Source organism: Gekko japonicus, unplaced genomic scaffold (assembly GCF_001447785.1).
Source record: "Gekko japonicus isolate JY-2015 unplaced genomic scaffold, Gekko_japonicus_V1.1 scaffold232, whole genome shotgun sequence".
Classification (NCBI taxonomy): domain Eukaryota; kingdom Metazoa; phylum Chordata; class Lepidosauria; order Squamata; family Gekkonidae; genus Gekko; species Gekko japonicus.
In genome coordinates, this window is record NW_015162481.1 from 601,466 (window position 1) to 623,627 (window position 22,162).

General features: G+C 40.7%; 1 protein-coding gene across 1 annotated transcript in view; it reads right to left on the reverse strand.

The window, feature by feature from the left end:
- The window catches only part of VPS13B (vacuolar protein sorting 13 homolog B (yeast)), a 512,836-nt gene that overhangs the window by 231,486 nt on the left and 259,188 nt on the right, over positions 1-22,162 (reverse strand). Inside the window, exons 26-30 of the mRNA XM_015405853.1 lie at positions 21,782-21,953; positions 20,919-21,033; positions 16,051-16,192; positions 13,397-13,814; positions 11,210-11,312 (exon numbers count right to left, since the gene is read on the reverse strand). Coding sequence (XP_015261339.1) covers positions 11,210-11,312; positions 13,397-13,814; positions 16,051-16,192; positions 20,919-21,033; positions 21,782-21,953 — 950 coding nt within the window. The remainder of the gene's footprint in view (positions 1-11,209; positions 11,313-13,396; positions 13,815-16,050; positions 16,193-20,918; positions 21,034-21,781; positions 21,954-22,162) is intronic.

The window sequence follows — 22,162 nt, forward strand, 5'->3', positions numbered from 1 at the left end:
ATTTTCCGTTTTATTTTCTGGGATATTTTGGAACCGAAGCAAATAGGCCGCTTTCTCTGCCTCTAAAGTCATGATGGCATCTTCCAAAGAGTCACATTTTGTCATAAGCTTTTGCACCTGATGGTCAGTTACTTCTGCCCTTTCTTCTGATGCCTCTCTACCTTCATTTAATTTGGCAATCTCTTGTTTATTCTCTACAATCTGGCTCTTGATTTCTTCCATCTGAGTTGTCATTTGTTGGGTCAAGGAGTCTAATTTCACCTGTAAAGGTTCTATAGCCTTGTTTATAATCTCAGGCAGCAAATTTTGTATTGCAGCATTCACTGCCTTCGTTACACTCTCATTTATTTGTGCATTTAGTTCTTTCATTTGATTTAAATTTGTCGCTACCGCTTTAACCTGTCCTGGGGAAGGTATCGATGTTTTCCTTGTTCCAGTTGCCATCCTGAAATTATTTCCAACTTATTGTAAGATTATTGGAAGGTTATTATGTTTATGTTTAAGGTACCTTTTTACTTCTCTATGGACCTTTATAGACCTATATAGACCTAATTCTTTCTTACTGATCAATAGTTCTACCACCCTCCAAGTTGTCCCTTCACCATATTCAAACAGCAAACACAATAACTCATTCCTTCACCATACCATAAATTCCATGTTTCAAAATTCACAATTTAATTCCCACACCACAACTTCAGTTTTTCTGTTCAATCTTCAGCTTAAACCGTAAGTAGTATCTATTGTAATATCTATTGTTATTATGTTATCGTCCGATGTCTGTTTCCAGTCTTAAATTTAAGTTGTTAACAAACTCGTTCTTCTTTATTCCACGGCTACCGTTCCGTCAGCTTCACTCACTCTGATAAGTGCCTGTTTAATTGACGACTATCTGCTCAATGTCCTTCAACACAACACCAAATAGTCAGACTAAGCAGACACAAGCAGCAGATAACCGAAAAACCGATGATTTTAAAGCAGGCTCAAGCAGCAGATAACCGAAGAACCGATGATTTTAAAGCAGGCTCAAGCAGCAGAAAACCGAAAAATCGATGGTTTTAACTTCCTCCGGCAGCTAACCTCTCCGCTATTTCCCTTTGATGGCCCTTTCCCTGTTGCTGCCTTGAGATAGCTGCTTCAGAGGCCGGATAGACGACTCTTAAGTTTACGCCCCTCTCTCTCATCAACCAAAGATCAAAGTAGCACCTCCGTGCAGAGTCCACTTCAGCCGCTAACTCCCGCTCTGTATCTCTGCACTCCGCTGATCTCACCTGGGCGTTTTTCCTCCCTCACGGTCACGCTGTTTCTCCCGGGAAAGTCACCTTCCACGTAGTAACAAAAGTAAGTAGTTTACTTTCCAACCTTCTTTATTTTCATCAATGGTGGTGGTTTCCACTGGTGCCCGTCCTCGGACTCTCGGCCAGGCTATGGATCAAGCGTAGAAACTCGTCCTCTTGTCTCCCCCCCTGCTTCAGCGTGTCACGGAACAGGAAACAAACCGCCGTCTATTTCTCTGCTTCGGGAAGATTGCCTTGCTCAAACCTCCCTCTTGGGATGATTTGGAGATTTTGTGGTCAAACCAAAGTCTCTCTAGGGGGGGAAGAATGCAGACAAAGCCAGGAGAAAACTCGAAGCCCGCCTGCTGTCGCCGGGACCGGAACCGGAACCAATTGAGACTTTTCTCAATTGACAGCAGATCTTTTAGTAGTGCCAGTGTCTCGGTGATTTTTGAGACCAGGACGTTCTGCAAAGGCCAATCATCGATATAGGGGTAAATGGAGATACCCCGGAGACGAAGGAAAGCCGCAACCACAATCATAGTCTTTATGAAGACTCTTGGGGCGCTGGACAGGCCGAATGGCAGGGCTGCATACTGGTAATGCTGTTGACCAATCGCGAAGCGTAGGTAGTGGCGGTGGGAGGGGTGGATGGTGAGGTGAAAGTACGCGTCTTGGAGGTCGAGGGTGGCCATCCAGATGTGTTTCCGTAGGAGTGGCATAATCTGTTGTAAGGACACCATGTGGAAGCGATGGTAGGTTACAAAACAGTTCAGTGCCCTTAGATCTAAAATGGGTCGAACGCCTCCAGCTCTCTTCGGGACTGTGAAGTATTGGGAATAAAATCCCGTCCTGTGGAGGTGTGGTGGTACCTGTTCGATGGCTCCCTTCTGCAGAAGGGCGGAAACCTCTTCCAGGAGAGGTGGGGAAGGGTGTGTGGAGACGACAGGAGTAATGGGGTTCTGGTGGAATTGGATACGGTAGCCTCGGGTCAAGATTGACAGCACCCATTCGTCCGAGGTGATGTGACGCCAAGTATGAAGGAAGAGTGATAGACGGGTTTGAACTGACTCGGTGACAGGGAAGTAAAAAACTCTGCTTGGAGGGATTGTTGCCCGGATCCAAACCTCGGTTTTTGGTATGGAGGTTTTTGACCTCCTGAAGACGTACGCAGTCTCCATTGTCTGTCTGGAGACTGACGACGTGGCGCATGCCTCTGCCAAGACCTTGACCAGGTACGGGGGACGGTATTTCCCCTCCTTTGCCACCTTAAGGGGTTTGGAAGAGCCCTTCTTTGCAGACTTTTGCTCCTTACTTGGCCTGGACTTCTTTTTCACCAGCGTGGAAGCGGAGGATTGCGCCTTTGATGCTGGAGGCTTCGGTTTCGGTCGGCCGATATTGGAGGCAGGCCTCGATGCCGGAGCCGTTGATGTTGATGGTTTCTCGGCATCCATCGCTGAGGAAGGATGTAGAGCCAATTCTAGCAGGGCCACTTTAAGGCGCGCAGCTCGGTTTTTTCGGGTCTGGTTTGAAAAGTGAGCACAGTGGCAACAGGATTTGGGTCGATGAGACTCTCCGAGACAAGGTATGCAAAGGGTATGATGGTCAGGAGGAGCAAGTTTACTACCGCAACCCTTGCACCCATTAAAAAAGCCCCACTTCTTCTCCATAAAAACCAAAATGAAGAAGAAAGAAGGGGTGGGGGGGTAGCCCAAAGGCCCGACTGAGGTAAAGCGGCAACCTCCCCCTCAGCAGAAAATAAAAGGTTTTTTCTTTTTTCTTTGAAGTTTTTTGAAAGAACAATGAAGAAAAGGAATAAACTGAGGGGGAAAACCCAAAGACCCGTGAGGCAAAAAGCCAAAAACACACGAAACGATCAGACCGACGAAGAAAAAGGTCTTTCCAGCGCGGCGCTAAAGAAAGGAACTGGCGGGATGTCCGCGCCCTCCCGTCTGGGTATGTGTGGTGGGGTTCCTGCGCATGCTCGAGGTCTGGGCGCAAAAATCCGTTAAAAGAGCTTGCTACAATGCCGATCGATCCAGCGCGTGCGCACTAGATCCCATGGGTGTGAAGCACAGAGACCACGTCGAAGATCTATGAAGGTCTACATGGTAGTTTACTGGCTTTTTCCTTCACAGAAGTACTGGATTCACAATGTTTGGAGCATTCCGAAGGCAGATTGCTTCAAATGCAGGTTTAACTAGTGATACATTATGATCCACAGTGAGTCACTTATATTCAGTGATTCATTTACATGCCTGATTGAAGCACAAGCAGCCACAAGGTGGCTTCAGATTGACCGATGGACCAGCAAGGGTAGGCGCACTGCTTAACACTTTTCCTAAAAGACACTTGTATGCTCCAAGGGATTCTTCCAACTGATAAAATACAGGTATTTATATCTGTCCTATGGAGCAAAACAGTCAGGGAAATATGATTCTGAACAGAGAACATGAAGGAACATGAAGGAAAAGTTGAGGAGGTCTTCTTTCTCCCCCAAGCCCCCCATCCTGGTCTTCCTCAATCTCAAACCATTTGCAGCTGCTTTATTTGATACAAGAAAGCTCTGAGGTAAAAAAAACCCAACAAACACCCATAGTAACTAAGTAGCAACAGAGCTAAAGGAAAGAGAAAGAAGGATGCTTTAAAATGTACAAAGATTTTAGAGAACAATTTTGCAAAAAAAAAACCCCTAACAAAAAACCCCACACCCATTCTCACAAAGCACTTCAAGAGCTGCGGTAAAAATTTGTCATAGATAAAACCCTGTGAAGGACATCAGAGAACCCACAAATATTTAAGGAATGAACCACAGGCTGTATACAGAAGTTAACAAATGTCTCATTACAACTAGGATACGGTTCTCTTAGTAACAGAAGCATAGTCTTCACATTACATTCAACTTAGAATTCCAGCATAATTAAAAGAAAGAAAATAATCTGTTTTAAATATTACTGGGAAAAACTTCCAAACAAAACATTTTTTGAAACCAAATACAATTTATATTATATTTACTCACAAACCATTAATAAAAAAGGGAGGGAACAGTAAGCTTTGAGAAGCTTTTTTGAATTACTTTATAGTAAAACTGCTGACCACAACCAAGACTTTTAGATGTCAATTTTAAACATATATGGCAACAAAGTAGCCTTGAAATGATGGTTATAAAATAAAAAAGCACAAAACCCTACCAAGTTTTTGAAATCTGCAGGAAGAACCCAGGGGACAATGAACCTTTTTTTGTGCGGAAAGTCATCTATTTGCCTAACTGGGATTTATTTAATTACAACTACTGCTGCAAGTAAGTGCAACAGTCTTGAAGTTTTCCTACCCTAGGTACTGCTTCTGCTGTAATGCTCCAAAGAGCAACCTTCACACACCAGTTCAGCCTTTACCTTAGATGTTGACATTCACACAGCAGACACCAAAACAAGAAAAGCCATCATGGTGGGACAAAAGTAAATTGAGCCCTGCTTGGATTACTACCCCTCTTACATCCTGCTGATTAGTGCCCTATGCACAAACCAAAGCGTCCGGTGAATTTGTGTGTCATATTATGGATTCTAATGGGGCTGTGACTAGAGTGCTCCTACTGAGTTGCTGACAGACCTCTGGTCTGAGGACATTTTTAGCAATATTTTATTAAGCCATTCTGACTATAGCACTGACAACAAAGACTAGCCTGATCTTGTTAGGTCTTGGAAGTCAAGCAGGGTCAGCCCTGGTTATTGCTTGGATGGGAGACCACCTAGGAAATCCAGGGTTGTGAAGCAGAGGCAGGCAGTGGCAAACCATCTCTGTATGTCTCTTGCCATGAAAACTCTATGGGGTTGCTGTAAATCAGCTGTGACTTGATGGCCAAAAAATAAATCTGACTATGTGACTGAGAAACAATGATGTGGCAATGAAAACAGGCTCTGCGTCCTACAGAACTGGCTTTTTCACCTTTACATAAAAATAGTTTAAGCAAACAAACATCCAAACTACAAAACTCAAGTCACAGCTGATTTATTATAACCCCATGGATTTTCAAGGCAAGAGACATTCAGAGGTGGTTTGCCATTGCCTGCCTCTGGGTTGCAAACCTGAATTGCCTTGGAGGTCTCCCATTTAAATATTAACCAGGGCCAATCCTGCTTTGCTTCCAAGATTTGAGGAAGTCATGCTAATTAAAAACTGGCTAATTAATAGGAAAGAGAGTATTTATGGGCAATTTTCTCAGTGCAGGGTTGTAAGCACCGCAGGGATCAGTACTGGGTCCGATGCTTTTTAACTTGTTCATTAATGATTTGGAGTTGGGAATAAGCAGTGAAGTGGCTAAATTTGCAGATGACACGAAACTGTTCAGGGGGGTGAAAACGAAGGAAGATTGTAAGGCACTCCCAAAGGGATCTGTCGATGGAAGAGTGAACATCAGCGTGGCAAATGGGGTTCAATGTGGCCAAGTGCAAAGTGATACACATTGGGGCCAAAAATCCTAACTATAAATACACGTTGATGGGGTCCAAACTGGCAGAGACTGACCAAGAAAGAGATCTTGGAGTCGTAGTAGATAACTCACTGAAAGTGTCAAGACAGTGTGCGACTGCAAAAAAAAAAGCCAACACTATGCTGGGGATTATTAGGCTGGAAATTGAAAACAAATCAGCCAGTATCATAATGCCCCTGTATAAATCGATGGTGCAACCTCATTTGGAATACTGTGTACATTTCTGGTCACCACACCTCAAAAAGGATATTATAGCATTGGAAAAAGTGCAGAAAATGGCAACTAGAATGATAAAAGGGTTGGAAAACCTTCCTATGAAGAAAGGTTAAAGCGCTTGGGGCTCTTTAGCTTGGAGAAACGACGACTGACGGGTGACATGATCAAAGTTTACAAGATTATGCATGGGATAGATCAGATAGAGAAAGAAGTACTTTTCTCCCTTTCTCACAATACAAGAACTCGAGGGCACTCAATGAAATTGCTGAGCAGTCAGGTTAGAACAGATAAAAGGAAGTACTTCTTCACCGAAAGAGAGATTTACAAATGGAATTCACTGCTACAGGAGGTGGTGGCGGCAGCTACAAGCATGGACGGCTTCAAGAGGAAATTAGATAAACATATGGAGCAGAGGTTCATCAGTGGCTATTAGCCACAAGATATAGATAGGAACTGTCTGGGGCAAGTAATGCATGGTATACTTGGTGCTTGGGGGGGCAACAGTGGGAAGGCTTCTAGTGCACTGGTCCCACTGGTGGACCTCCTGATGACACCTGGTATTTTTGGCCAATGTGTGACAGACTGTTGGACTGAATGGGCCACTGGCCTGATCCAACATTGGCTTCTCTTATGTTCTTATGTTCCTGGCCTGGGCTATCCAGGTCAGGGATATAGAGTCTAGGAACATACAAAAGATAGCATTCCCAACTGCATGTAACTCTATGAAACTGGGAATGCTGCTTCTTCCAAAATTCCCAGTTGTGTGGAATCCTGTGTACATATTCCTGTATACATGTAAGCTCTAAACAGACATTCCAAAGAATGTACATAGGTCAGGGTAGAGCATGGCAGTACACTCCCTCTCTATCAAGCATGTTCATTTTCCCAACTTAGAATATCTTAAAATACCAACAGAAAATCTAAAGTACATTAACTGCCATGTTTACATGAAAATCTGGACACCGTTCAATGCTCTTTTGACACTGGTGTATATCAATAACAAACAAGTTAAAATTATACTGTCTACCTACATGGCAGGCTGGAAAGCTTGCTAAACCTTATTCAAGAATATATGGCTAGAAGAATACCATTGCTCAAGACATGCGTTTCTGGCACAGAACCTGATGCCACAAAGTTACAAGGAAGCCTCACCAAACTACTGAAAGATCTTCAATTTGAGAATGGATGCATGCCGAGCAATGTCTCAGCTTCACTTTAGCAAACCTTGGGCAATGCCTCAAGGAAACAGCATGTGCTAAGGCAGGGAAAAGCAACTGAAGGTATGAGAGCCAAATCCAGTGTCCTAAGATTTCCATTTGCTTATTATATTTGGGTTGGATTTTTTTTTTAAAAAATGTCTTCATATTCTTTGGCAGTTTTATATGAACTGCTCTTGGGCCCTTTGGGGTACGGTGGCCTATAGATACTTTAATTAATAAATATATCTGTCACCAGCATTGTCTCTGATCCCAAAATGCCTCTATGGACATACTGTAATGCACCTCAGCCCCTTTCTCTCATACTGAGACCCAAGAAAGGGCCCTTTAACTCCCTTCCTGTAATGTAAACAGAAGGTGAATCTTTGGCAGAATCCTTCATATATATTCCTGAGCACAAGTATAAATGGAGGGAATGGTAGTAAACATCTTAAATTAGGGTTGCAAACTCTGGGTTGAGATTAAATACTCAGAGATTTTGTGGGTGGAGCCTGAGGAGAGTGGGGTTTGGGGAAGGGAGGGACTTCAATGGGGTATAATGCCACAGTCCACCTTCCAAAGCGGCCATTTTCTCCAGGTGAACTGATATTTGTCACCTGGAGATCAGTTGTAATAGCAGGAGATCTCCAGCTATCACCTGCAGGCTGGCAACCCTAGCTTAGATACCCTTCCTCCCAAAGGACTCTAAGGTCAACAAGCATTTTTCATGTGTTTGGCTTACGCAAGCGGGAGTCAGTAGGTAGAGCCAATCATGCCTGCCCTCAACCCCCCATCCTAACACAAAAATATGCGTTTCTGAAAATTTAGTTCCTGACTTCAGCTGTGTTTGTTGTATCCAGATTATGAAGACTACTACATGAAGCCATCTAGACTGACTTAAGTTACTTGAAAGTTTCAAGATTTCACTTCATAATTTGAAAGTATAATTGTGAGTTCAGTGCTGCATCTCACATGACCGCTTCCTTAACCTCTCTGCATAGGAAAATACATATTTATTGTCACATGTAACGCATAGTTGAACTCAACACACTGCTCAGAATGTACTTGTAGTGCTAAATACTCTTGTACTATGTAGCAAACATTTAGATAAACCTTGTTTATCCTACACTGTCTTTATTGTAGAATTGAAAACTTGGATGAGCAAAAGTCACAGAGGACAATTGAACTACCAAACACACAAACTTAACTGCAGTGAATAATCAGGGCTCTACCCTGACAATTTAGGAGGTAATTAATTCATAAGAAGTGATTTGATAACACTTCACACACACACACACACACACACACTCTCTCTCTCTCTCTCTCTCTCTCTCACACTAAGGAACTCGCTGAAATAACAAATGAACCCGGTCTTTACAAAACTGTGTTTAATCCAAAGTGAAATGCACTGGCAGAATGCCTTAGTGTTCACAGTGTGGCCCAAGGAAGGACTATGGAAGAACAACCATCAGACCAAGAGTACGGTACTGAGGGCTGCAGAGCAGATCCTACTGACCTAGTATCTGATAAATGAAGTTCTAACAGATTAAGAAAAGAACATCAGGTTTATCATATTCAAAATGTGTAACAGGCTTCCCTACAGCCAATCTGCAAACTCTTCAACTCTTTCAAGTGTTTCACTCATACAGGAACACAAGGTTATCTAATTTCAATGGTTTCTCAGTCAATGCAACACAAGAAACTGGCATTCCAAAGTTTAGGCAAATTATGAAAGTAAAGCCCTCACGGGTGTGGGGCTCTATGCTGCTGTAGAACTCTACCATTTACTCTTATTTCCACACGTCTTTAGTACCCTCTCGGTCTTTTCTTCGCCCATAAATTCTAAATTTCCTTGGGGAGACTGACCTGTTGTTTTGTTGACTAGATTGTATGCTCAAGTAAGCATTCCTGATTTTATGGGTCTTTTGACAACATCAGAAACATGATACCAGTTCATATATTACAATTCATACCTGCCTGTGTAGATACATGACTGACAGGTAAAAGCATCATTAAATGCGTTATGACAAAGCTTCTCTTCCTCCTGAGGCAGAGGCTGGAAATCTTCAAGGAGCCTATGCCACTCTCTAAGAATTCTTATACTTGATTGAAAGGAAAATGTGTCAGTTCCTCAGCTGTAAAATGTTTTACTGCTGGGAAAGGATTTTGATGTTTGCAACTTACTTCTATTGAAGTGTACTCTGAAGTATTTTTCAAACAAAAATATTGCCACATCTGAGAAACAGGCCAACAGGAAGTATAAGACACTTGTTCATCTGTATTTCTGTGACTTTTCTCACTTGGTATTATTTGCATCAATACTTTCATGTTTCTCAGCAATGCCAGCTCTAGTAAGGATCATATACTATTATCATCACGTTGATTACATATGTTCTCCAGTTTTGCTGCCTACATATGATTAGTGTGGTTTGCACAGACCCAGTGACACAATCCAGAGCACGACATTCACACACAAAAATGTGTTTACTGTGAAACTTTGCCTTAGAAGTTTGCTTTCTTTCACAGCTTTGATCCACATGACATCAACAGTCCAGCATTTTGAACGTCTGCTAACCATTTAGCATTATGAAAATCACTTTCACACTACACAGCTACTGAGAGATATGGTATTTGTAAAAAAAAACCTCACTGAAGTTTTAGCAAAAGAAAAAAGGCTTTTCAAATAATCTCTTAGTATATTATTTAAATTACTGCTCACCAGTCTTTTAAAGTACATGAATAAATATGAAAACATGCATCAAAAAAGCCTATTGCCGATATTTTTTTAAAAAGATAAAACACTAAATTTATTTTTATTTATTTATTTTTTAGATTTATACCCCGCCCTCCCCGGAGGCTCAGGGTGGCTAACAAGATGGCAAGAATGCCAACATTAAAACAGATAAAACCAGGATAAAACAATATAATACAATCCAATAAAATATTGGTGCTCTAAATATCACGTCAATCATTTATCCCAAAATGGAGTTAATCCCAACCCAATGTATGTTCCAGTAGCACTGTCATCCCTTCTCAATCCAGGGTCGTCTCACACCCCAATGGTACCCACATGGATGGTGATGGGGGTGCGATGATGTAGAAATAACGAAGATGGAATAGTGGTGGCGGCGGCTCCTACTCAAAAGCCTGGCGGAAGAGCTCCATCTTGCAGGCCCTGCAGAACTGCGAAAGGTCCCGCAGGGTCCGGATCTCCTCCGGGAGCTCATTCTACCAGGTAGGAGCCACCACCGAGAAAGCCCTGGCCCTGGTAGCAGCAAATTTGATGTCCCTGGGGCCTGGAATAACCAGGAGATGTTGACTCCCCAACCATAGTGCCCTTGGGGGAATATATGGGGAAAGGCGGTCCCTTAGGTAAGCCGGACCCTGGCCATATAGGGCTTTAAAGGTAAGAACCAGCACTTTGAAGCGAATCCAGTACGCTATTGGCAGCCAGTGCAGCACTTTCAGCACAGGCCGGATGTGATCCCTCCTAGAGAGACCCATCAACAGCTTGGCTGCAGCATTCTGCACTAGCTGCAGCTTCCGGACTTGCGACAAAGGCAGCCCCAAGTAGAGAGCGTTACAGTAGTCTAACCTCAAGGTAACCGTTGCATGGATCACAGTGGCCAGGTCATGAATATATGAATAAATGAAAATAATTTTAACGAAGTTCAGGTTTTATAGATAATCATTACACCAGCCATAAGAAAACATTCAACCTTTGTCTGTCTTGCGGGGTGGCAGTGGTGCTGAGACAGCATCTACATGGTATGCCTGCCCTTTGTGTTCAAATTAGTGTTCACATAGAAACCAATGTGAATACAGCACTATGCACAGTCTTCCCCATGCCATTGTTAGATCCTGAGTTTTGATGTACATCACACAGACAAGACCTATGTGTGTATGTAGACATTTAAACTGGACCCATAAACTGGCGTGATCCCAATCCTCAACCACATAGACAGCACAAATGATTCTATGAGATTTTCCCCTCAAAAATTGTACTATTGTGGAAGTTTTTTTAAAGTACTTACTGATAAATATCTTTTCTCAACACAACTCTGCTAAGAGGATTGTCAGCCTGTGGAGCCATAGATACAGAACCAATCCTAAGGACCAAAGTATCTTCTTTATTAGCTGCAATCAAGATAAGAAACAGTGATGGATGTATATATCTATGAAGGAAGACATGCTAATTAAGGTAGTCACATGACGAACTGTTGTCACTTTACTTGTGCAAGAGATACTAGTGGAAGAATACAAAAGAAAGTAATACTACTTATTGGTTCCAATCCATTTTTAAAACTGCTCCCTCCTCCCATTTTCTCTCACACACACCCAGTGTGACCACTGCAAATTAGCAAAGCCCATACTTAAGGATAAAGAAGTAATCTGTTTGTAAGAAGAATGAAGCAGACGAGAGCTGTTGCCTCTAATACTGGGATAAAAATACTTCTTACTGTTTCTTTAGAAAATAGTGACTTTTAAAAGGTGGAAAGGGTCCTTTCATAACTATGTAGGTATTTCAATATTTGAATGCATTCAACTGCAGGGCAATTACTAACGTTAAGCACTGGATAGTGAAATGCCTGAAATCACGATGGCATGGTGCACAAACTGCTTGTACGTTGTAGGAAACTAAAGGCAGATCTATACATCTCTCTGTCTGTGTCCCTTGGTCATGCTAGAGAGTAACAGAATATGGGAACCTGGAATAAGCAAGACCACCATAACAGGTTTATTCTAATTGTTTTTAAGGACTGAAAACTGTACTCCTGTCAGCTACACTGGAAGAGCTGGTGCTTCAGTCATCTGTGGTTACAGCTGGTACAACATCACCACAATAAAAACTAACTTATCCATGCAGTTAAAAATTACTAGGTAGATCATGAACAAAGAGAGAATGTAGAATGCATTCAGTGCAGGATTCTGCATTCTCTGTTGTATAACATTTCTTTCAGCCTGTGAAGGATTGTATGACATCTTATAAGCTGACAGTGACATATGATATATACATGCAGGCAAGCCTAGTGTTCCTCAGGAGCGCGTATACTTTGAGGATGTACGTAAGCTTTCAATCCCCCTTTCCCATCTGTGGCCACCCAGTGAGATAGCCCAGACATCTTGTTTTGAAAACTCAGCTTTCAGCTACAGATGTTGAGAGTGTGGTGAGTGCTAAGTACTTTACTAAACAACATGCTGCTTGATGTGGAAAGAACAAGCAAACTTCGCATGCAGCCCAGAAGATTCATGTAAATAAATATATACATAAACTGGCTTCTGCATACCATAGAGATGCATCCAGAGAAACCCATACTGAGACTACAACCAGCAGTCTGGATGCACAGCTTTAATGAGCAAACCACGGTTGGGGTCAGATAATTCTATCCAATACTCACAAAGCACACAGAAAATAATTACAGAATTTTGCGTGGTAAACTATTTGGGAAAATAAGAATGGTTTGCTTGGAGGAGGTCTTGACTATGTGGAAAATAAAGTGAACAAAGCTTTTGTACCTTAATCAGCCCATAAAGATCATCAGTTGCAAATGTCTGAGCCAACCCCAACATTTTTTTTAACCACGAAACATTTATATTTATATTATGAACTTTACACAACTTTTAAATCTTTGAGCTAACTTTTAGCTGGTGCTCACTGAAGTCCTGGGCTCTTTGTTTATGTGCTTTACAATGCGAAGGATGTTAAATTTGCTTTAAAAATTTTTTTCAGAGGGCTCATGATAGGCTAATCTACCAAGCTAGAAATGTGATGCTCCCTCTACTTTGTCTCTAGGCTTTTAAAACAACTCTAATGTCAGAATTTTACAAACATCTAAAAGGGGAACATTAAGCAGTTCCTGCAATATACAGGTCAACACTGGAAAAAATCCAAAGGGTCTTGCCAACAATTTGCATGCTAATAATCTATGAAAACACTGAACTCAAAGTACTGCTTTCAACAATAGATCTCTTCTGCTTCCTTCCTCCCATTACAACCCCATGAACCATTTCCCCAAGGGGGTCACACAATGCACAGGATTGGGTATTATATGAGGAGTACATAAGCAGAGGGGAGGAAACGCTGAAAATTGCTTCCCCCTGCTCAGTAGGTGGGTGCCTTTCCCTCGAGCAGAAAAGGAGGCTAGGATCCAACCTATTGTATGCCAAAAAAGTAATTTCCTTTCTGAAGATAACAGCATAGGAATATATTGTATGAAAGCACATCATACCTTCTGCATTGTGCTGCACTTTCTCCATTTTGGGAAAGAATACTCTGATTACCCCAGTGTTGATATAAATAAGTGGCAAGTTGCGAGATGTGAGCATATGAGTCCTCATAGGCTGGCCTGGTGATTTTCTTTTCTCTTTTGGGCTCCGAGGCAACTTTGCTTGAAATATACTTGCAATTGCATTGAGAAAAGGAAAGCAGAGGACAACATCAAATGCCTGAGCTGAAAGAAGGATCTCATGAAGGAAATGAGGAGAACCATCAGTGAAACTCTCAGATAATTTATGCAAGATTCTCCGTTCATTTCTTGAAATCAATTTGTGACGGACGTTTTTGGTGACTGCCTTTGTGTAAGTCAAGGAGAGAAATCCATGCTGCTGATGAGAACCATCCAAAAGTTTTGCAGTTGTCTGTGCCAAGAAACAGACATGAATCAGAAACAAAAAAAGATATACACACAACATTTCATAAGAACCTTTGTCAATTAAGCTCTATTATTATTTCTTCCTTTCAGCTCTTCACTTTTCCAAAGAAGTAATGTTTATGAATACATGGGAACTGATTAGGTTTCCTTACAAAACTGAATCAAATTTGATTTCTCATAGTACTGATTTCCTTCTGATCTGATATATAACTAAAACAGTCTGTGCATATAAAAGGAATTGTTCCAACATACAGTAGGTAAATCAATAATAATAAAGATTTTAAAGGAACATGGGAGACATTTTTTTGAAGATGACAGGCAAGTATTAGACTTGGAGCTTAATACCTGACCTGCAACTTGCACTAGAACTATTCAGCTTTAAAAGCCAAATTTAAAAAGTACATTTATTTGGGCAGGCTAATGTAAAGTATGTTAATATCAACTAGGGAGCAAGATCCAGTTAGTTTCCACTGGATTAACACTGAATCCAAGTGCAATCCAAATCCTGTAGAAGTCAACAGAGGCAACCAAGGAGGGCAACTTGGATGATTAAAGTGTTGGAGCATATTTATTATGAGAAAGGCTAAAAGGCCTGGGACTTTTGAGTTTAGAAAAGAGACAACTAAGGAGGGACATGATAGAGGTTTATAAAATTATGCATGGGGTGTAGAAAGTGGACAGACAGCTTTTTCTCCCTCTCCTGTAATATTAGACCTTGGGTGCAGCCAAAGCAACCAAAGTGCAATAGTGGCAGTACAGTCAAAATGCAATGCTTCTTTACTCAATAAATAATTACATTGTAGAATGCACTGGCCGTGGATGTGGTGATGGCAATGAACATGGATGGCTTTAAAAGGGGGTTAGGCAAATTCCCAGAGGATAGGTTTGTCAATGGCTACTAGTCATGGTGAGTATAACCTCCATATTCAGAGGCAGTGAACATTGATATACCAGTGCTAGGAGGCACCATCAGGGAAAGATCTTGGCCACTATGCCCTATTTATTGGCTCTCCTGGACAACTGGGTGCCCGCTGTGTGAAGCAGGACTAGATGGGTCACTGGTCTGATCCAGGAGTGCTCTTTTGTGCTTATGTTTAACACTGAATTATACTTTCTAAGTACAACTGAAAACTCCATGGGAGCTTTGTCTAATATGTGGGGCTTCTATCCACACAAATTTTCCCATCCACTTCCATGACAGCTGCAGCTCAACTCACACAACAGAAATGAGTAAGAAGAAGTTCCCCTGACTGTGAAATTAATGAGGAAGACTGCTTTAAATGTCTTTTTCACAAGCAATACAACCCCCAACTACGGTATATCAAGGCCTATTTAACTTTTCCACTTAAAAACATATGCATCAGTTCAATTTAACTACATACTTGCTTTTTCAACATTTCGTAATTGTGATATTCAGAAACACTTCCAGAATAGGTTTCATTATTTAGTTACATTTTAAATTCATTTTATGAAAAAAGAATAACTGTTCTTAACTAATTAAAATGGAAGAATATAGGACTTTGCAACATATTAGTAAATTAGCTTCATTTGTGTTAGAATGAAATAACTGTGATAAGTAGCAGCAATAACTTTACATATACATATTCCTGATACAAAAATCAATCAAGAACAGAACTTCCAGTAACATTAAAATAAGATAAGCCACCAGAATTGGTTCTTAAGCTGATAGTAGTGCCCATTTGTTACTTGCCATGGAAAAATCTCAGCACAATATGAAATTTTAGCTTCTTTCACCCCTCCCTGTCTAAGCAGAAACAGTAAAAACCAGTCAAACTAGGATGGACTAGAGATGTGATGGCCTGGAAAAAATTGTGAGAAAAATTGTTTTCTGAGGACTTTTTTTTTTCCAACCAAAAAAATTGGAAAATTTTGGAGAGTGGTGAGAAACCCCCCCCCCCCCACTTTTGGATGAGTGAAATGAAAAACAAAGTTTTACTCAAAATGCATAGTTAGTATGGACATTCCTCATTTTTTTCCTTTATATGATTACACCTTTATTTTGTAGAGAAAATACAGATTCTTGACACATGTTCTCAATGTTCTTCCACTGCTACTCCAACCAACCTACAGAATACAGACTGTAACTCTTAACAAATAGGAGGGGGGAAGCTTTTGGAGAAGCATTTCATACCATCACCATGCTCATAAATATTGTATGTTAGTGGAAGTTCTGCAGTAAACATATAACATTGATTTCTTACAGAGGGAAAGAAGCCTGAGAAGTTACTGAAAGGATCCTGCTTGCTGACGGGTCGAACCAACAATGTACGTCTATTCAGCTTGTCAGTACAGGAAAGGAAGACACCTCCACATTTCCCAAGAGACCAAGAGTCTTCCCCAAAGCTTGAGGTGATACAGGCAAAAAAGCAAAAAACAAACATAAAGCCATAAGGAAGAAAAAAATCAAGTATTTTGAATTAAGCGGAATTGTGCCAAGATCCATCAGAGTGTAATATAGATTTTGATAATTCTCAGGTATCGTAAGCCAGTAATATTGAAAAGGAAAAATCATTAACTCAAAAATATTTGCAAGTATTTAATCGGAAGAAGCAACACAGCAGGAGTTAAAAATTGATCAAGAACTAAAATAAAACAGGATTTCCATAGACAGCAACTAATGATAACTCGATTTGCATTTTCACTATAAACAAGAAGCTGTATTAGAACAGAAGGAGGAAGACTGCAAGAACCAAGGAATGGGCAACAAAAGCATGATTTAAAAAAATTCCCCACTGAAACAAATCAACATCAAAAGGTACCATGGTAGTTTGAACTATAATTCTTGCAGTCATTCTCCCTTCTGTATGGTAACAAAGAAAGCAATGTTTAGGTTTTAGGATAGTTATTTGGTTAAATGTCTTAATCTACTACAGGAATCTCACCACAAGCTTTTCTTTGCATTGTAGAAATATGCCTTCAAAAACTCCAGATTGCCAGCCTTCTCCTGGTCTGGAAAACACAATGTTCACCTTATCTATTCTCTGCAACTGATCAGAGTCCACACATTTCAACTATGTGAATATGAAAATTACAAAATGACTAACTCAAATACAAATGGTGCCAGCTGGGGTGACAAGGAGAGAAGAAGCAGGAAGCCAATAATGAAGGAAAGAATGTTAGGACTCTATTGTATAGCTCAAATCAGGCCTATAAATATGGATGTAGAGTCCTAAGTAGAGTCATACGCTTCTAAGCCCATTGACTTCAATGAACTCAGATGGGTATAACACTGTTTAGGATTGTGCTGTTATGCTTATAAAATATTAATGAAGTGAAGATCTAAAGTACAGTACATGTGGATTTGAGGGGGAGGGAAAAAAAGAAAAAAGAAAATGTTTGGCTGAAAGTCATAAGAAGTCATGGAGGATAAAAGCATAAGGAAAATAAACTGATTGTTCATATCCAATTGACAATGCCTTTCTTACCTGTAACAGCAAGTATCTGAGCTGTTGTGACAGCATCAAACCTTGTCAGGCTTGCTTCAGTCTACTGAAATGACCCTTCCCCACATCCCTAGCCACTGGCTCAGCTGCGGTTATGTCATGTAATGCACACCAACAGGGGAGTGAACAGATCAGGCGGTAAGCAGAATCAGGAGAAGGGAGAGAGTGTAAGTATAGCAATGATCTAAGAACTTCCATTGAATCTGGCCATGAAAATCCCAGTTTTTAAGAACTAATCCTTGCTGTGCAATGGATCAGGAAATGGGAAGGTCAAGCTCAATAACTTTTAAAAACTGCTAGCACTCTATCCAAGATGTTTTCTACTTGTTGTTATTGTAGTTCATGGACAGACATTTCAAAGCATCTTAACACCCAAACCTACATTGGCTCTTCCAAGCTACATATCCATGGCAATGAACACATATTGGCAATGGCATTGTTAGATTTCTGTTCTTTAGGGTCCAAAACAAATAAAACTTCATTTAATGATGATAAAAATATATCGGCACATTAAAAAGTCTGTACTTTGGAGTCCAAAACAGAGAAAACTTCATTTAATGACTTTTCCTATCTATCTAGACAACATTCATGTTCACGTATAGCAATAACTTTGTTTCATATAATGCATACAATACAATTCCATACTTTAGTTTGTAACAAGGTGTGGGTCTACAATGTAAAAGGAACAATGACATATCATCTCCCTTATGTGATGGCCTTTTTTGAAATAACACCTCCTGCCCTTGCAATTGTTTTTAACTATACAACAAATAAAAAATGCTGTTGGTCAATAGAATTTCCCCCCACTACATCCAGTTTGGCCTTAAAATGAACTGAAATCTGTACTCTCCAAGACAAACGCACTGAGAAAGTGTGTACATGTGCGGGCAGGGTGAATCTACTAATTTACCATAGATTTATCTCTACTGCAATTAAGACAGGATGATTAGACAATGGTACACTTTAGCTTTATGTGATTTTGACCTCGTATTCTTGGCAAGATTACATTTCTAAAAGCAATTTTTTGTTATTTCAGTAGAAAAGAGGCAGGCAGTAGGCCACATTTTGTTTATACTTTCTAATAATGTTGATGCTGGAGATCCATTCCCCCCATTTGACTTGGCTGACTTTACTACTACCATGGTTCACCGTGGGTATGACCCAAGTTATTGTGGACTCAATGCGTGATAAGGGTCATATGCTGGGTTTAAAAGCCTATGAGGTAGTGACAGTAGTGAGAAATCTTACTTGTCATTATCTCTGTGTCAGTAAATTTCTTCAAGACCAACTGTTTATGATGTTGTGGCATTTAATATATCCTAGAAACAAATTTAGGAATTGAGCTGTGACATTTATGCTCTATTTTTGCAGATCTGGTATAATCTGTACCCCAGTTGTATAGTAAATCAAATAAGTAAAGCTGTCTGGTTCTTCTATGGACAGGGTTCTGGGTGCTCTGAAGATGCCCATTGGTTTTCTAAATCCTTGTCCTTCTTGGTTGATAAAATCTTATGAGAAGGAGGTAAGGGAGCTGTTTGAGCTTATTATTAACATTTCATGAACACGAGAGGTGTTTCCTAGGTGTTCAAAGGAAGTGGCTAGTCACTAGCATTAAACAAACCTCCTCTGGATAAAAAAAGATGTGGCTAATTATCACTCTGTTTCAAACTTACCCTTCTTGGACAAGGTAATCATAAGTGGTGGCAGAGTAAATCAGCATTTTCTGGATGACACATCTGCTCTTGATCCTTTTCAGTATGGTTTCAGGCCTGTCTATGTGACAGAGGCAGTGCTGGTCTGTTCCGTTGGGCAATCTCCATTTATAAATGGGTAAAGATTGTGAATTTGATTTATCAGCAGCCTTTGACACAGTCAACCACATGATTTTATCAAAATGCCTGGAAACCAGGATTGGTATCAGAGTTACGTTAGAGAGGTTTAATTAATTTTTTACTGACTGTGTTCAGAGAATCCATTACATATGGGAAATCAGAAATCATCATCAAGGGATTTGATTTATCTCAGGGCTCTGTGCTATATCCTATGCTGTTTAATGTGAATGAAGCAGAATGAAGGAGATCATCTTAGCTTTGAGTTTGGATGTCTAAGCCACCAGAGGCACCTGTGGCTATCCTAGGGCAATGCATGTCAGAGGCAAATGGGAACGTGAATCCTTATAAGACAAAGAAGAAGAAGATATTGGATTTATACCCCGCCCTTCACTCAGAGTGGCTTATAAACTCCTTTCCCTTCCCCTCCCCACAACAGATACCCTGTGAGGTAGGTGGGGCTGAGAGAGCTCTGACAGAAACTACTCTTTTCAAGAACACCTCTGACAGAACTATGGCTTGCCCAAGGTCATCCAGCAGCTGCAAGTGGAGGAGTGGGGAATCAAACCCGGCTCTCCCAGATTAGAGTCCACTAACCACAACACCAAACTGGCTCTCCTTCATGTACAAAGGTGATGCTGGCCAGTAAAGTTGAGGTCTTGGGAGGATACTGTACTCCCTGCTCTTGACAGTGTGCAGCTGAGTCTGCCTAATTCTGCAAGGAGTCTGGAAGTTATGCAATATCCAGCATTGTTATTAGAGAAACAGATCAATTTAGCTTCTAAGAATGCTTCGTTTTACCTTCACTTGGCTCAGACGTTGGACCCCTACTTTGACTCGGCTGATCTGGACTCACTGATCTGTGCCACATCAACCTTGACCCTAGACTACTGTAATGTGCTCTACACAAGAGCTGTCCTTGAAGACAGTTCAGAAGCTTCTTTTGGAACAGAATGCAGCAGTTTGTTTAACATCTGGAGTTAGCCACAATGCATTTATTTCCAGAGTGCTTCACTGGTTGTTTATTAATTTCCAAATTCAATTCAAGATGTGAATTAAAGCCCTTTATGGGCTGGGATCCATGTATCTCAGGATCTCAAGATCTCTCTCCCACCATGTTCTGCTGCCACAACTCTGCTCTGTGAGCCCAAGATTATTGGAAGTTCCTTCATGCAGGCAGGTGAGGACAGTGTTTGCTCAGTTCAGAGCTTTCTAAGTATTAGCCTCTACATGGTGGAATGGTCTTCTTATTTACTTATTTATTAAAATATTTATATCCCACATTTCTGGGTAGGTGACTTTTCATCTGGAAAGGTTGTCAGTTGTGGAATGAAAGGGGGGGGATTTGAAAGAGCTGTGTAAACCCTTGGATGCCTGGGCAAGACTGCATACTTGAGGTCCAGTTGACTGTGAGGAAAGGCCATGTTGTGTGAGGAAAGGCCATGTTGATTCTTTTGCAAATGTTTGCGAAGGGGCATGTGGATCTGTGGCTGCTTGCTATGCTAGGCAATGGGAAAGTGGCTGGTGACCCAGCAAGGTTCTGGTCAGACGGGACAAGATACCAGCCAGGGAAGGTTAAGAGTGAAGACACTGAAAGCAACATTTTTAAAGGCAAATCAGGCTTGACTAATCCTCTGCACAACTTAGTCACAGTTGAAATAAGAGATGACTTCATCTGATAACACGCTAGTGACTTGATTAAGACAACAGTGTTTCATACCTGTGTATTCATCTCTTCAAAATACTAATCTTACCTGGGAAATGAATTAATAGTACACACAGGGTCCTGTAATTTACCTGTTTCTGTAGTGGTCAATATTGAAGCTTTCTATTTTACATTTCACTTTCGTGTAGACATCCTGTACGTCTACCGAGGCACTGAGGTCTTCTAATTCACTCACAACACAAATCTCTGCAATACCAATGAATATTTACTATGAGATCCAGCTCCTAAAAAACAGTTCCACAAATAATGCTTAGCTCTTGTTCTGACGTAACTACAACATTTTGATCCGAATTTCATGTTTATCTCCCACAAAGACAAGTTTTTAAAATAGCTACTGGTAACAGGGATCATACACAGCCTTTTCCTTAACCATAATATTTTTCCTCCAGTTCAGCATGGTCTACAGGTGCAAATACTCCTAGCTCAATGAGGAACTTTACAGACTCCTCACCCCATCCATTAATGGGCTGCTGTACATGCATAGTTGTAGAAACCTGTGGAAATTCCCATTCATTAAATGTTCTGGTGCAGAATACAGGGAACTGGATTAATTCTCCCCTTGCCATTAACAACCAGCATGAGCACAGCAATCTGTTGCTGTACAGATAAAAACGATTATTCTTTGATGCATAAATCCACACCATTTTAAAAAGCAACATATACAAACCCACTATACATATTTAGCCATCCAACGTCAAGCCGTTGTGCAGCACACTGACAAATGGCTATGTTCTGCAGACTGGGATGTACTGGTTGACAAGAACCTAGGCACAGGCAAGGTGGTGATGGAGGATAGTTCACTGTCATTTTAGACTTGTTATTTATTATTTATTATGATTGATCTTGGTATTTTATTGGATGTTTATTTTATAACTTTCGTTGTAAGCAGCCAGGCAAAAAAAAATTGATTTTTTAAAAGTTATCTATGCAGTACCTGTGCCTTTATTTTCTGGGTCTGGTGCAAATAACTTTATTGTGAGTTTTGGCAACATCCACTGCATCCATAAGCTGACACGTCCACTCGATATGCCAATATTGCTTGTTGTTTGCTCTAAGGTAACAGAATCTGAAAATGGAGAATCATCACCTCCTTGAAGAGATTCACCCTGCAAACAAACAAACAAATATGCATAAAGTAACAGACAAAACCCCAACCTACAGTCCGTTACTATTCAGGTTAGAAACATTAAGATAAGTATACTAAAAATGTAACACAGCAACTGCACACATATAAAATAAAAAATTAGATTCGAGGCCTTGACCCCGGTGATATTTTTTCAAAGACGTTCATCATCCATAAAGAAGCTCATCATCT